Source organism: Danio aesculapii, chromosome 23, assembly GCF_903798145.1.
Source record: "Danio aesculapii chromosome 23, fDanAes4.1, whole genome shotgun sequence".
Classification (NCBI taxonomy): Eukaryota; Metazoa; Chordata; class Actinopteri; order Cypriniformes; family Danionidae; genus Danio; species Danio aesculapii.
Window position 1 is genome coordinate 23,503,034 of NC_079457.1, and position 17,873 is coordinate 23,520,906.

The 17,873-nt window shown below is 33.1% G+C and overlaps 1 protein-coding gene across 1 annotated transcript; it reads left to right on the top strand.

Moving 5' to 3' along the window:
• Positions 1–2,387: 2,387 nt before the first annotated feature.
• Positions 2,388–15,224, top strand: ctdsp2 (CTD (carboxy-terminal domain, RNA polymerase II, polypeptide A) small phosphatase 2). The gene is made up of 7 exons (XM_056448979.1): positions 2,388–2,792; positions 7,417–7,568; positions 8,552–8,653; positions 8,840–8,896; positions 11,769–11,861; positions 11,969–12,154; positions 14,080–15,224. Exons 1-7 carry the CDS (start codon positions 2,732–2,734, stop codon positions 14,203–14,205), a joined length of 777 nt encoding a protein of 258 aa, XP_056304954.1. The 5' UTR covers positions 2,388–2,731; the 3' UTR covers positions 14,206–15,224.
• Positions 15,225–17,873: the final 2,649 nt, after the last annotated feature.

A 17,873-nucleotide genomic window follows, 5' to 3' on the forward strand; every position in this document is an offset into this window, starting at 1 on the left:
CTAGGAATGTAAACAGTGGTACCATTCTTGTTTATGTCTTGGTTTTGTGGTATAGAATTGGTCCCATTTGGGAATAGTCAGGAATAGATTTCCAACACAGGAGTTCTTAGCTCTTAGACTCATAAAAACTGTTGCTCTTTTATCACTTACATTTACTATCCTCTACCTCTGTTCATTTAACTAACAGATTACAAAAATGATAAACATAACACAAGGGATGACATTTTCATTTTCACAAATTGATGCCAAAGCCACCATAACTAACAAATAAATGTACAAAAATCATAGAAATTATTAAATGTAGTAAATCCATGTTTTTGGAATTAATTATAGACCCTTTTCACATTTCCAGGTTTTCAGCAGCAGAAGTTGGGTAGACTTAGAGCAGAGTGAATTTGAGAGTACAACAACAAATAATTTTTTGTCATCCTATTTGCTGAAATAATAAAAGAAAAATGCCACGATGGGGTTAACACGACTTTCAGAAAAAGGGGAAAATAGTGTGAGGCTGATGACGGCAGCCAGAGGAGACAACGTCAAAATTACTCTCAGCCATATAGATGCTGCATTACAAACGCCTCACAGAAGCAGTAATTGTTTTTTGTAATTCAACGCAGAGATGATATAATACATACATAAATGCATATAAATGTTCATATACATTTTTAAAATATTACAAATTTAGGATTATGTTGACCATTAAACACATCATAACAGCCTTGTGAAAAGGGTACATCTGCATCATTAAATGGTTGTTAAGCACCGCAGAACAATTCAAGTCTAGGTCAAATGTAAATCTTCATAGTTCAAAAAATGTGTCTTCACACCACTGCAGATTTTTTGCAGTTTTATAGTTTTATATTTTTTATAGTTATAGTTTTATATTGTCACATGAAATATTTTTATAAAAACATTCAAGTTGCAAATGATAACAGTAGTCAGCATATTTTGTTGTTTTTTAATTATTATTTTGAACTTCAAAATTATTTTGAACTTCAAAGACAAAACATTCATCAGACAACCTTTTCATTAGCATTCATTTTTTTATCAGTAGTAAAAATATGTTTATTTGTTTATTCAAAAGAACTTATAATAATAATTTAATAACGTTATTGTGCAATAGTTTATTTATTTTATAAATGTACACACTAACATATCTAATTCATTTTAGCTTTAGATGAAACAAACAAATTACTTGAGGCTGTAATTGGTGTAAAAGATTTAATTAAGTGCAGGATGACTCAACATTCTTACCAAAGCATTACATTTATGGTAACAGTTTATATTGTTTTGTTGATTATTAATTAATTCATGAATTTATTTATTTGTTTTTTGTTTAGTTTAATGAGGTAGACACTAAAAAATGTTACATTCTTCAATCCAAATTTACATTTGCATCATTTTTGCAGTAGTTGAAATACAACATTTTGCACTCGATGATTTAGTAGCATTTTTCTAAACAACTTTGAATAATAATGTTATTAATAGCTTGATTGTGCTCTAGTTTATTTATGTATAAACAAACAGCAAAGTATCCTTTTAATGAACTTTAGATTAACATTATTTTTTGTTTTATTCTAGTTTTTTTACATTTTAACTTTACAATTGTATTTTTTGCAAATAACAATTTTTTGTTTATCATTAATTTTTTATTTATGTACTTTTTCATGTCAAGTACAATTGTCATTACCATACGTTGTTTTTACCCCTATATTTGATTGTATTACCTCGTGCTTGTTTTATGCGTGTAAGGTCTACTTTGTTTGTATATTTCTTTGAATAAAACAATGCTAATAATTTCTTGGCTATTCAGTTATTTCGAACAGATGCTGTTCAATGTATAACCTCAATTAATCCTCACTATCATCATCATCATTGCCGCATTGATGATGAAGACGAAGATCAATAGAAAAACCATTAAACCATATCTTTCTGATACTATCAATTCAACCCTATCACGCGTTTCCTTTACAGTTTCCTCCTTATTAAATTAGCATTCCGACAGAGTAATTTAGATTTAACAAGACTCAAGCTTCTGACTACTGATTTGCGACAAAACCAGCACTGGAATGTTTTCGGTATGGAGTGTGCAGAACAGAAGAATGCTTCAGCTACTCCCACTTCTTGGAGATCCAATCCGAAACGACAAACTGTTTCAAGGCGCCCCTCAGAGTCCGTCCAAAGCAAAACAATACACGGAAAAACATAAAAATCGTCGATTTTCGCTTATTTTAGCATTTTATCTGCTTAAACGGCACATCTGATCGAATTGGTGGTGTCTTTTTTCAATATACTCTTTTGGAAATAGCCCAGCTACGGGGTTGTTTATCTGTAGTAAGGGGAACTTGAAACCGTCCCTGCCCCATGTCCTCGGTTGTTTTTCTTCTTTCGCCTGGATTCTCCATGTTGTTGGAGAAAAAGTGAGGGCTTTACCTAGACTAGAGGGGGCTATGGATAAATATACAAGCGATAAAGTAAACCGAGACGCGAAGCCTAGAAAATAGCAGATAAGAGAAAACACAACAAAGTGTCATGCCCCTCCCATGTGGAAGAGAATAGAAGGCGGGAATAAATAAATATCAAAATAATTTGTCGCTGTAGGTTTGAGATTGTTTACGCCAACGGAAATTATTCATTTCAAGCCTCGCTAGCTTTTAATGCCACTAAATGCGGACCGACTGTTTGTCGCTGGAAAAGGTTGGTTGGACGTTGAGGGCTGTGCGTTTGTTAGATGGAAAGTTCTATCATCACTCAAGTGCAGAGAGAGGATACTCGGTTGTCTTCGAAAACAGGTAGGCAAAGCTCTGTCACTTGCTAAACGGCGCTGTCAACTCTTTCTGCTCGCGCATTTTCTGTCTGCCATTTTCGCGTCACACTCTTCGATGTGCGATTCGAACTCGTTCGATGCTCTCGCGGTGACAGTTATTTGTCATATCGAGCTGACTGACATGTCACAGTTCCGAGCGGAATTCGTTAGGTTCCGACCGTTGGAACCTAACGAAGAATTCCGCTTCGTATGACGAAATACGCGCTTTCTTTTGTTTGTGGCTTAAATCTGTGCCTAACTTAATTGTATCATTTCCACGCTTTGCCGTTGCAGTCAACCATTGCTGAATGTTTACGTAATGTGATCAGTTTTTAAAAGGATTTCTTGAATACGACACTGCTTTTCTGTTAAAATTGTGTTTTTCTATCAATTTTGGAACATTAATGTGTAATTAATAATGTATTTATTAATTTAATTATAGATGTGTAATTATATATTCTAACTACTTTACTATATGAATATAATTTGACATTCGAAAACAAACTGTAAGCAATGCAGCTAATATATTTGGTGTTGTTTCCTCATTTGTGAGCGTCTTGGTTAATGTATAATTTGAGCGACATCTTGTTTTGACGTTATGCAGATTGTGATGTAAAACATTTCCTTTTTAATAGACTTACCTACACTCTCGTATGTCACACTCTAACCGAAGAAAAACTAGGTGAAATATCGAGCTGAAATGTGGAAAAACACGGGCCCTAATGGAGAGCGCAAGGTGCCGCGCTGGAATGCACAACACACCCCTCGGCACACGCCCTCCATCTGCCGCGACGAGCTCACGTTTAAACCTCAACGGTTCACGAAGGCCTTTTCTAGACGTTTAATGAGTAAAATGTCGCGCTGTAATGCAGAAAATTGCATAGTAACCATTTTGTAACCCTCTACTTACTACCTGACGGGCCAGTGTGTGTCCTCATGGTGTTTTGGTGTGCAGTTGGGACTGGTGTTTATCGTGTGTTGTAAATATGCGCAGAGCTGCGCGCTTATTATAGAGCTGACGCAAACGCCTTGTAAACACCGGTCCTTCTCCTCTACAGCAGTGGTGTCAATTAGACTATTAATACAGATGTTTACGATCTCTGTATTAGTGACTTACGAGCAGCCATAATGTTGGGAAAACAGCCAAGTCGAGTGTGCACAAATTCCTTGAAGACCCCTTGAACTCGGTGTATATTTGCTAGCATGCAGTGCAATGTGTGACTTTTTGTGTTTGTGGCCAGTCTCAGAAATGAGGATGTGAATTGATGTATTAGTCATATGTAATATTGTTCAATTAATTTATGTATATGGGTTAAAATATATGTGCAAATCATACAGTAGACCGTGTTAGAGAATATTAGTATTTATGATGGCGTGAAAATAATTTAGTTTTTTTATTATTCAGTACAACAGATGGTGTAACTAGGTGAAAGCATCGAATTGTTTATTCTCACCTCACAAACATGAGTGTATTCAACGTTTTCTGTTTTTCCCAAAATGAGAATATGATTGATATTTTAGTTACAAATCTAAAAGGTGCTTAAAATAAAAAAATTAAAATTAAAAGCAAACTAAATGGCTGTGATTTACAGTCATCAGGTGTAAAGTGTCTTGTGTATTATGACAGTACAACAAAATGGCTTCCTGCTTCTTGTTACGCCACACTGACTTAAGTTTTGTTTTTAATATTAATAATATTTTTAAGAAATATTTTTATGCACAATTATTTATGACACATCCTTTGCAAGAATTGATTTTTTTTATTATAAAAACAATTCTTGTCACTCTCCAGATAGCTATACAACTTAGATAGATATTTCATTGAGACATACACAACAAAATCACAAATTGAAAACATTAAATATTGCAGAAGCCATGTATTCATGCTCTTTATGTAAGAATTGCATTTTCTAAAGTATTTTTGCATAACTGGGCAAGGGCATGTCACATCATTCACCACTGACTAGATGATAATGTTTGCAGTATTCTTTTTAAAGTTGTTTATGTATTGATTATATAACTTTATGTAGTTAGATTAAATAATCAAACTGAATATACTGCATTGATGCTGTTCAAATTAATCAAGGACACATGTTTAACTACTGTAATGACTGTTATGTCTTAGGCATGGGCCGCTATAAGATTCTAATGGTAGGATAACCTTGAATAAAAATATCACGGTTTAACGGTATTGTGATTAACGCTCTCAGATATATTCTTTTTAAATGTCTGGGTAAAAAAACAAACTTTTTTCCCCTTTGAACACAATATATTTTATTTTGAGAAACATTTCCAAATTATTTTAACAGTTAACATGTCAAGCTAGATAATCCAAATAAAACAATTAACTTATACTGCCTTCATTAGTTTAGTAAAACACAGATTTCTTTACAATTTAAAACACCATTTTTGGATACCTTTTCGGATGGAGATACTGCTGTCCTAAAAAAAAAAACGTTAATAAAAAAATCTTACATATACCGTAGGAATGGTATAGCAGAGAAATTTGACGGTTTTAAAACCTTGATATTTCCAAACTACGGAATACCTTGAAAACGATTATTGTCCCATGCTATTATGTCTTGTCATTGCCTGAGTATCTGAGTATGGTCTAGTTTGATGTACATTAGAAAATGCAATAAATGAAGAGACACAGTGGACAAAAATCAATATGTATGTTTGGGTGATCTGACAAAATATGTATAATTTGATGTCAAATTATAAATAAATGATGGTTAAATATTAAACAGAAAATGTGCACTACATAATGGCAGACCATTTCAGAATGACCAAATATTGTTTGATCAATCAATTTGGTTCACAATAACACTTTATGACTATATATGCACTATAAGATGTTTTGTTTTTATTCTGTGCAATTTTTGATAATCTTTAGTGCTTTGGAAATGTTTTGCAATCAGAGTGCCTAAAAAGAAGCTCCATATAGTTATTGTGTTGTCTCTAAAACCTGTTTGTTTTAGATCAAATCTAAGTCATTGCATCAACAAAAACTATGCTTATGGTGTTTACTCAGATGCATCAAAAAAAAAAAAATTCTCAGTCATTTTGCTTACTAGTCTGATTACAAATATTAAGAACATGTTATTGTTTTCCTAACAGATACCTTGGACTCCAGTTACACACCATGCCTTGAAACTCAAATCCATTCTTGCCCTTTAATTCGCCTTGGAGATCTTAATTATCTTGGAAAATAGATGGGTTTTGAAATAGTGCCTTTCTTTTATTCATCAGTTAAACTTCTTTTGTGGGAATTGATTTTAAAAAAACCACACTCATCTGGTTAAATGTGAGCAGGAGTGCTAGAAAGCCTCACCACTTAAAAGCTTCCAGCAGAACCTTTGACAGTCCCTAACAAAACACTCTTTACACTCCACTCACCAAAGCTCGAAATGATCGCTTTATCCACATGTGACAAATGTTTTCAAGAAAGTGCATTTGAATTCATGGATACATTTTCCTTGTACTCCATTTCCTGAGTCCCTTTTGTTAAGCAGGGCGTTATCAGCGAGTGTACAGATGGGCAAATACAGCACAGAGTAAATGATGACGAAGGAGGCCATTTTCTCTCATCCTCCCTCTGCTGTACATGCAGCTCGTATGTTACATAAGATCATTCCTATGGCTATATAAGCCTCCATAGGGAACCAATGGAGAAAAGGTGCCTGGGATCAGCCGCTGCTCATCATTACGGTCAAACTGAGAGAGAGAGAAACGGGGATGATTACTAGCAGTGAAGTTACATCACCAAAAGAATAAAAAACAGACTCTAATCATTGCATGGTGTACTTTCATGTTGCAATAGCTTTTGTCCAATTTTGCTGCTTGGGAATCTCGACAGGCATGTCTGAACAAAATCATGTTTCACTTACATGCAAATATTTGCAAGCAGAAGTATGCAGAAGCCCCCTAAATATGCAAGGAGCCCCTCCGTAATGCACAACAAATCTGGCAACAGATGTGGTGCTGTTACAAAACATATCTCTTATTTCTGCGGCTGCGAGTTTTGTCTGTGCCGTTTGTACGTTTTTGCCAGACTCTCCTGTGATGAAATGGCAGGAGCGGCGTGTGTGTGTGTGTGTATATGTGTGTATGTTTTGCTCTAAAGGTACAGCTGAAATGTGTGGGCTTTCCCGCCTTCTGAGATTATATAACATATACCAGCCGTGGCCAGCAGTCTCATTTAAAACAGATTTTCTGTTTTCTGTGCAACGTGTGCCATCTCTAGAGAGGGGCTGCTGAGCATTTGGTCATTTTGAAGTTGATAGATGCCGCATTTACTGGCGAAAAACATACATTTTATTGCAGTTCTCTGAATTATTTAAAAGATCCATCCAGCTTTAGACAGTTGATGCTTATGCATCAAGCTGATGGGTGGATGTGTTTTACCAAACTCAAACTCGTTGATTGTCAATATATATTAGCATTTATTAATGCGCTCTGAGTGGGGTTTTGACAGTGACGTTTAGTAAGGTTCAAGTGGGATTGTTTATAAAGCACGCAACATGAGCCTTTTTATGCTATGTTTATGCAATACAATTATCAGCAGGACTAATAGATGCAAATTAAGCAACTGTATTGTTTTCAAACAGATCAGGTGAATAAAAGTTCGCCTCAGAAACCTGGGAGTCGGAATATCTTCAAAAAGCTCATCTGTTGCCTTCGAGCTCAAGATGCCCAGCTGCCAACTTCACCTACCCATGATGCCTTGCTAGAGCCTGAGGACAATGGGACCTTTGCCAAAGTATGATAGTAATCATTAATCTGGATTGTCATTGTATTTTCGAAACTTATATACATTTAAATATACATCACACATATATAGTTAAGTATAAATCAGTGGCAAGGATTAGTTGACAGTCACTGTAAATTAGCAGCGTATCACTTAATTCTATTTGTTTGATTAATAAATAACAATATTCAGAAATGTTTTCATAATAGACGTATTAAATAAAAGTAATAATAATAATAATATTTAACCATAAAAAAAGTATATAACATACAAAGACACACTCTCAGAAATAAAGGTACGCGAGCTGTCACTGAGATGGTACCTTTTCAAAAGGTACACTTTTGTACTGAAAGGGTCCATATTGGTACCTCTAAAGTATATATTAGTACCTAAAATTTTTAAGAGGAACACTTTTGTACTTTTTTGGTACTAATATATACTCTTGAGGTATTAATATGGACCTTTAAGGTACAAATTTGTACCTTTTGAAAAGGTACCACCCCAGTGACAGCTCGCGTACCTTTATTTCTGAGAGTGCAGATTGATAGATATAAAACTATACATATAAAAATGTATATGTTATATGGATGGTCAAAGTTAAATCTGTGTGTGTGTGTATATATATATATATATATATATATATATATATATATATAGTTTAATATAGATCAGTGGCAAGTACTAATAATTGACAATCGCAAGCTTACCTCATTCACTCAAAAAACATTGTAACCTATCAATTACTCTTATTAATAATAATATTTAGTCATACATAGAATACATAGTACATAGAATTAATATCTAGCATATCGAATTAAACATTTTAATGCACAAAAATTGATATACATAATGTAGTTTTGTGCAGTAAAACTTTAATTCAATATGCTACTGTTTCTTTATAACTGCTGGTGACATTTACAAGCAACTTTAGTTTAAAAAATAGTTTCTCTATCCAATGTTTTTATTAGTGAAAAAAAGTGCCATGTTATCTGCAGATACCAGGCGAGAGTCTGCTGCCAGCAGTGACCTCTCAGGACCAGGGGAAGATCTGTGTGGTCATAGATCTGGATGAAACACTGGTGCACAGCTCCTTTAAGGTAATCACCAAAACACTCACTGACGCTGCAAAGCAGGCATTTTAAAGAGTTTCATGCTGCATAAGAGATCAGTTCAACTGATGCATATATAACATTTTATATGTACAATAACTATAACATTTGCATGCTAATAACAGTTTGCCAACTCACTAATGTTTTAATCATATCCACATTGTGTTTTTGTAGCCAATAAGCAATGCAGATTTCATTGTGCCTGTGGAGATTGAGGGGACCACACACCAGGTGAGATCTGACAAATGTTTGTGTATGTGAGAAGCAGCAGTAATCCTCTGCCAGAGTGTGTGAAAAGAGGGAAGAGCGGGGATGTTGTTCTATATTCAAACGTTAATGTTGAGCGCCATCTGCTGGGTTGATGTGAGAATGACACTTCAGCAGTGCAGTGACGTCATGAACCAGTTACAAGATGCAAAACATGTTTTTTCATGCATTTTGATATTTTTGCTCTTTGTTTTTTAATATAAAATATCTAAAATATAATGTTATATATATATATATATATATATATATATATATATATATATATATATATATATATATATATATATATATATACTATATGTTAATATAATACATGTTATTTGATTTATCTTCACTTTACACTAAAAACACCAACAAAACATTGTTTGAATCCTATACATGCATATATAAGGCTTTTATCAAAGGAGATATTCATACATTATTATTTTTTAAGTTTTTATTCCACAAAATTCCCTTTTCCATTGTACATTTTGTTTTCTGAAAAGTACTTTTCAAATGTATGTTTCAAGTAGAGAAGTGCAGTGATAAATATTAGTAGATTTTTACTCTCAGTGTCTTGCCCTAAAATACTGGAGATTTAAATATCACATGTAAATATTCCTTAAGATTTTGCCATTCTCATCAGTTTTTCACAGGAAATCTGCATTTGGCCTCTGCCTGGTTCAAGTAATCCAGGATAGGTTAGTTCCCACTAGTACGGCCTATTCTTGGTTACTTGTTTCAGGAGGAGGCTACGAGCAACAGCACTACAGGACATGAGCAAAACTTTAAATGTGTACTCTCAACGGATTTACAACTGAATTTAAATGGTGTTAGAGCTGCATGATTAAAAGATGAACATATCAAAGATTATCCCATTTTAAATGATTCATGTAAGTCTGTTAAACATTTGACAAAGTCATTCAGAGCTGTGTTGATACACTGACAGTGAGAGAGCAGTTTACATATATTGTTCTGAAAAAGTCAGCATGGTATTATTTTTATGTTACTAAAAAGTTAGTTAATTACAGAAGAATTGGCATAAAAGTTTATAGTTTGATATAAACACTAATATCTATGGTAGCAATCAAAATAGAATAAATCACATGTGTGTATTCACACTTTTAAGCTTTGGTTAAATTAAAACATGTGGTTCATTAAAAATGTGCAAAACACATCTAAAATGTCACGATACCACAAAATATGACAATAAAATGGACAGAAATCCACAAGCATATCAGATTTTTTCTTTATAGTTGCACATTTCCGTTCAATACATGCATTGAAAACACATCTTCTTGTAGCAGATCTTCATGTCTGTGGCTGATTAAGAATTAATTGATGCTGTTTTGATTCTTTAACACATTTATATTAATGAGTTGAGCTGATAAAAAAGATCTTCTGCAGGCACATACAATATTCACATTCAGCCCGATGCGCAACATTGTTTTGGATGTTCACAGTAATTTCAGTCACAAATTATAAATCAGGGTTTAGACTTTGAAATGACTGCTGTGAACGCTAAGTGAACCACAATTAAATATATTATTTTCATTTATGATTTGGACCAAATGAAATAAATACAAATGTTCTAGATGCGTCAAATGATGACTATATCAATTATGTATTCACAACAGTAGATGGCGACAAGTAACTTGTAAAAAATATATTTGTCTTTGAATCATATAAGATGTTCGTTCAGTAGCGCTGATTCATCAGTAATGAATCATCTGATGTTAACAAAGCTACTGAATCATATCGTCAAACTTATTTTTTTTAAATAAATTATTCAAATAAATTAAATATGTTTTTAATTAGTCAGAAATCTCTAGATAAGTTAGTGATTAATTGTCTTGTCAGCATCAATGCCTCCATTTTAATCAATTAAGCAAACAACCCACATAGAAATCTAATATGGTAATATATGCAAATTACATATATGGCATACAAGTTCATGTTTGGATTTTACATAATATATTTCATATAGGCAACATATAGTTTGAAATATTGCAAAAATGGCTACTTTCATATATTTTGCTACCATTGGAATTGCAAGTATGTACACTGATGTTCATATATATTAGCTTTAATTTTATATGTGTGTTCATGTATGGTTATATATAAACATACATAGTTCATTAATGTTCATATATATTAGCTTTAATTTTATATGTGTGTTCATGTATGGTTATATATAAACATACATAGTTCATTAATGTGACTAGACTGTATATGTGTATATATATATATATATATATATATATATATATATATATATATATATATATATATATATATATATATATATATATATATATGTGTATGTATGTATATGTATGTATATGTATGTATATGTATGTATATATATATATATATATATATATATATATGTATATATATATGTATATATATATGTATATATATATATATATATATATATATATATATATGTATATATATATATATATGTATATATATATGTATATATATATATATATGTATATATATATATATATATGTATATATATATATATGTATATATATATATATATATATATATATATATGTATGTATATGTATGTATATGTGTATATATATATATATATATATATATATATATATATATATATATATATATATATATATATATATATATATACACAGTATTAATTCAGGGAGGCTAATAATTATGACTTTAACTGTATGTTGCATAAATGACATTTTATAAATCTTAAATTCAAATATGAACTTTCTATGTAGTAAGAAAAATGCGATTGTCAGTTTATCCAGAATCATGCAGCTCTAAATGGTGTACTTCATCTGAATAGTAACATCAACAAGCACATGTGTGTTTTAGGTGTATGTGCTGAAGAGGCCGTACGTGGATGAGTTTCTCCAGCGGATGGGGGAACTGTTTGAATGTGTTCTGTTCACTGCTAGCCTTGCTAAGGTATGAAACATTCATCACATTCCTGTAGAAAATAAGTGTAGAAAACCCTCATTAGATGCTTGTTGGCTAGCGTTCTAGAGTTGTGTAGTAACCCGCGGCTGTGCTAGTATGCAGACCCTGTGACGGACCTGCTGGATCAGTGCGGTGTGTTTCGGACTCGTCTCTTCCGTGAATCTTGCGTCTTCTATCAAGGCTGTTATGTGAAAGACCTGAGTCGCCTCGGCCGTGAGCTCCACAAAACCCTGATCCTGGACAACTCTCCTGCCTCCTACATCTTCCACCCTGAGAACGCTGTGGGTCGCCCTCGCTCTCCTGCTGCTCTTTATCTGCCCTGTAGATTCACCCTCATGTGTTTGACAAACATATACAGTGGGGTCCATCTGCTACCTAAATGTTATTTTTATTGATTGATTGATTTGAGTAATTTATCATGTTATTCATTATATCATTAATGGATCGTAAATCATAGTAATACATTTAGTAATAAGATTTTTAGATATCAGTTTAGTTATCGTGTTATTAATACACCAATAACTAACACTACTAGCTTAATTAACTACTAATTAGCTGTTTAATAGTAAGGTAGAAGTTGAGTTTAGGTTTGGGGTAGGATTAGGGATGTAAAATAAGATCATACTTTATAACTACTAATGAACAGTTAATATCAATAGATTGTGACCTAAAGTTTTACAGATTTTTGTTTTAAAAAAACGTTGTGCTTGGCGATGATTAGTCGCGTCTAAAACAAAAGTTGTATTCATATAATGTATGTGTGTACTGTGTATATTTATTATGTATATATAAATACACACATGCCTGCATATATTTGAGAAAAGTATATTTAGGGGGGGTAATAATTATGACTTTAACTGTTATGTATATAACACAAATTATTTTTACATTTAAATATCCATGTAGATATTTTTGTTTTGTTTTCATGTTTATGTGTGTATTTATATATCATAAACATACATATCACACATATATTTTGTAAAAACAAACCTTTATTTTGGAGGCGATTAATCAATGCCCAGTGCAAAAACCAAAAAAATAGAATTTTATTCCTGAAACTTAAGATTTTGTAATGCTTTCTAAAATGGCAAATAATCATCATCAATAGAAGAAAAGTACTGAAATGGAAAAAGTTTTTTTTACAATAATGTATACATAATTACTATGTATATGCATTTTGTACACTCAAAAAACGACATGACAAAAAGTGATGACAACAAATGTTTTTGTTACTTGAACCTAATTTTATTAAGTTAATCAGGTTTCATCTGCATTTAAGTTATACAAAGTTTACTTAATATCTTTAGTCAGAGGGCGTCACGGTGGAGCAGTGGGTAGCACAATCGCCTCACAGCAAGAAGGTCGCTGGCTGGGTCAGTTGGCATTTCTGTGTGGAGTTTGCATGTTCTAACTAATTGTTCTAACTAATAGTAGCAACTAATTTTTACAGTCTATTTAACAAAAGTAGGTTTGTTTTGTTCACGTGTTTCTAAAGTGGAAAACAAAATTATGAACCCTCCTTTAAAATGTTCATAATTTTTCAAATAATTCCTATGTGCAGTTTAACTGAGCAATCACATTTGTCTCACTATTATCTTAATATGGAGAAAACATCCTTTATTTTGGCTGAATGGAAAAAAGAGAGGAAATATATACAATTAAAAACTGCTATGGTCAGCCCTTTTTATTATTCACCCCTTATTAGATTTAGAATTAACTTTTTTATTGGCTACAGAATAAACCACTTGTCCAATGACTTACCTAATTAGCCTAGTTATGCCTTTTAATTGGACTTTAAGATGAATACTGACATTAAGTACTGCCATCGTGGCAAAAACACAAAGAAAATTGGTTAATAAAACTATTTTGTTTAAAAATGTGTTAATCTCTGTTAAACAAATGGCACTCCTTTATGTATTATTTTTAATATCGAAAAAAGAACTTTATTGCTGTTATTAACATTATATATATATAAACAAATTTGTTTTAAAAAATGTATAAAAACTACAATTTTTAATCCCACATTTTCAGTGATTTCAGACTGACTTTGTACCCCACTGTATTTGTAGCCGTTTTTCTGCACTACCATCTAAAACACACCAATTTAATTGACCCCCCCCCCCCCCCCCCCCATGCAGATTTACATAATCCCACAATGATTAGTCAGTAAAGCGGTGGCTTATAATAACCCGTGTTTGTCCGGCAGGTTCCAGTACTGTCGTGGTTTGACGATTCGGAGGACACCGAGCTGCTTCACCTCATCCCAGTATTTGAAGAGTTAAGCCAAGCTGAAGACGTCTACAGCAGACTCCAACAACTCAGGGCTCCATAATCCATACACTAAACCTCCATGCTGAGTAGCACTGACTGCCAATCAGACTCAAGCAGCAACGCAAACGGTGAGCCGCGAGGAAAAAGAAACAGTCAGAGGCCTGAGCTCGCCTTTTGCAATAACGATTTACGATTTTTTATATTCCTTTTTTACTTTTCTATTCATTTTTTTAAGTTTATAAGGACACGTGTTGGGAGATTAAAACACTTGACAGGGTCTAATCAAGTCCAGAATGCGCAACAGTGAAGCTGAAGCCGCTGTATTTTGTTACTCAGCTCCGCACAACTGACTTGAGGCCAGTCTTTCGCTCTCTCTATGCAAGATCTACCTGAACTCAACCTCACTTTTATCAGCATTCATAATCATCCTTTCAGTGTATTCCAAATTCTAGCGAAAGGCCAGAGAAAATGAGAACTGGATTACGTGTCATGCTATGCATATTTTATTTTTCCATAAATGCAAATGTGACACCAAGCACCCGTTCATCCTTGAGTCTTAATCATTTACGCAAGGCCTTGTTTACTTTTCTACGGTCACTGAGGTGACTATCGTTTTTAAAAAAACACTGTTATATGTGAATTATGACTACATACATACCTTGACACTTCCTGTATTTGTCTTAAAGTGGCCTTATCTCTGCTTCAAGTGTACTTGATGGGGAGCAGAATTAACACCACGGAATGAACCAAAGAGATTTATCTAGTTCAGTCTCTCTGCTGTATTTCTGCAGACAATTTACTTGTGCGTTTTGTCATCTATGTGTATATTTGGTCGAACTTGAATTGAACTTGAAATATCCATCTCTGATGCAGATCAGATTCTCCATCTTGTATTATTTAAAGACGATCATGTTTTTATTATAGGTTGTTTTTACTGTAGCACAAACATTTTGAAAATGGCCATGATTTTTATAGACACAACAAAGTGTTGCCTTTCTGTTCTAAAATGTGCCCTGATAAGGCCTGCGTTATCATATTTTTGACTTTTGTATTGATGACAATAAATTTTTCTCCGTGTTACATCATGCATTTTCCTCTTTGTATCGTCTTATAAGCTTTGAAGCTTACGCTGCGATTCTGAACCAATAATCAGAAACAAAGCAGTTGAAGGATGGCGTGTTTAAAGCAATTATTTATCTGACTCCATTAAAGTTATCAACATTGATTAAAAGAAAGAAATTAAAAATTAAGCAAGCAAAATTAAAATATACAGACAGTAGAATGAAACACACATACTGTATGAAGAAACTTAGCTGTAACATATTATGAACTGCTGTGCTGTGTAACAAAGACTGTGAAACTGCCTTTGTTAGCATATGAGGCTACACACCGGTGTGCAGAAGCAGAGTAAAAGTCATTCTCCCTGATCAACAGTTACCTTTCCTTCTTATACCCTGAGCAAAGCATTGTGAAACGAGTGAAAACCAACCCCCAAAACCAGCTGAACATGAAAGCAAAGTTGAGGAGATAAAGTGGGGGAGAAGTACATTAACATATCTCCTCAGGCCATGACTCAACAATAGTAAATAGATTATATATTGAAACACATCAATCTGTCTGATGATTTCATTAATACAACGCTTAAGTCATAAACTGTCCAATGACACCAAACATAGCAAAGTTATATGAAGGAAGATCACGAGCAGATGAATTGTGTGTGGTGAAGGGCACATGATTACTGTAAGCAAATGGCAGAGATGTGTATTGGAGCTGTGATGAACTCTGCCACGCCATAGGACCCATCCAGTGCATGGAATGTCTCAGTCAGTAGTCCTTCATTAGCACAGAAGGAATAGCATATAATATTTTCTCAGCTTGTCTCTTGTGCTATTATAAGCCTTTATTCTTAAAGGGATAATTCCCACATGAATATAAAATCACCTCATTTGTTCTTGCTCGTGTGGTTTTAAACCTTTATAAACAAAAGAAGATATTTTGAAGAATGCTGGATGGTGGCAGAGGTGGATTTGTCCAATTAGCAAATTAAGAGAAAATCTGGAAACCTTCAAATAAATACCTAGAAGTAAAATTTACGCCTACATATTCAGATTCTCCATCTTGTATTAATTAAACACGATTATGTTTATATAATGAGTTGTTTTATCTATAGCACAAACATTCAAAAAATGGCCATGATTTTTATAGACACAACAAAGTGTTGCCTTTCTGTTCTAAAATGTGCCATGATAAGGCCTGTGTTATCATGTTTTTGACTTTTGTATAGATGACGATATATTTTTCTCTGTGTAACATCATGCATTTTCCTCCTTGTATCTTCTCTTCAGCTATTATTCTTAAAGGGATAGTTCGCTTAAAAATATTAAACTACCTCATTTATTCTTGCTCATGTGGTTATAAACAAAAGAAGATATTTTGAAGAATGCTTGGTGCTGGCAGAGGTGGATTTATCCAATAATAAAATAATAAAATAAACACCTAGAAGTAAAAATTACACCTATAAATTCAGATTCTCCATCTTATATTAATTAAACACGATCATGCTTATCTTATGAGTTCTTACTGTTGCACAAATATTCAAAAAATGGCCATGATTTTTATAGACACAACAAAGTGTTGCCTTTCTGTTCACAAATGTTCCCTGATAAGGCCTGTGTTATCATGTTTTTTTACTTTTGCATCGATGACAATTTCGTTTCTGTGCAACACCATGCATTTTTCTTCTTTGTATCGTCTCTTAAACTATTATAAGCCTTCATTCTTAAAGGGATAATTCCCACATAAATATAAAATCTCATTTGTTCTTGCTCGTGTGGTTTTAAACCTTTATAAACAAAAGAAGATATTTTGAAGAATGCTGGATGGTGGCAGAGGTGGATTTGTCCAATAAGCAAATTAAGAGAAAATCTGGCGGTCCCCAAAATAAACACATGGAAGTTAAAATTATACCAAATCAGATTCTCCATTTTGTATTATTTAAAGACGATCGTGTTTATATTATGATTTGTTTTTACTGTAGCACAAACATTCAAAAAATGGCCATGATTTTTATAGACACAACAAAGTGTTGCCTTTCTGTTCTAAAATGTGCCCTGATAAGGCCCGTCTTATCATGTTTTTGACTTTAGTAATGAGGACAATACACTTTTCTCTGTACAACATCATGCATTTTCCTCTTTATATCATCTCTTGAGCTATTATAAACTATTATTCTTAAAGAGATAGGTCCCTTAAAAATAAAAAAGTACCTCATTTATTCTCGCTCATGTAGTTTTAAACCTTTATGAGTTTCTTCTATTGAACACAAAAGAAAATACTTTGAAGAATGCTGGTTGCTGGCAGGAGTGGATTTATCCAATAAGCAAGGTAAGCGGAAATCTGGGGGTCCTCAAATAAATACATAGAAGTATAATTATACCTATAAATTTCATAAATAAAAGAGAGAGAGAGAGAGTTTTAAATAATATAACAGTTTTCTATTATATTGTGCTTGGTAAGGATCTAACAAATACAATTTCAACAATTGTTACATCTGTGCAAATGTGGCCCCTACACCCTAATCAAGAAGCAGTCCAGATTTAGTTTGAAACTAGTCCAGATTTAGGATGAACCCGTTTATTATTTTAAGTTGTGCATTCATTCTAAGAAAACAAATAGTCTAAAATGTAATGATTGCATAAAGATTAAACGTACAAAATAAGACAGAGTGAT

What these genes read in the sequence shown, in the direction of transcription:
- ctdsp2 (XM_056448979.1), top strand. Translation starts at nt 2,732, where the DNA reads ATGGAAAGTTCTATCATCACTCAAGTGCAGAGAGAGGATACTCGGTTG. An exon ending in TCGGTTGTCTTCGAAAACAG is followed by an intron (nt 2,793 to 7,416) that starts GTAGGCAAAGCT and finishes GTTTTCAAACAG; the next exon opens with ATCAGGTGAATAAAAGTTCG. An exon ending in TGGTGCACAGCTCCTTTAAG is followed by an intron (nt 8,654 to 8,839) that starts GTAATCACCAAA and finishes GTGTTTTTGTAG; the next exon opens with CCAATAAGCAATGCAGATTT.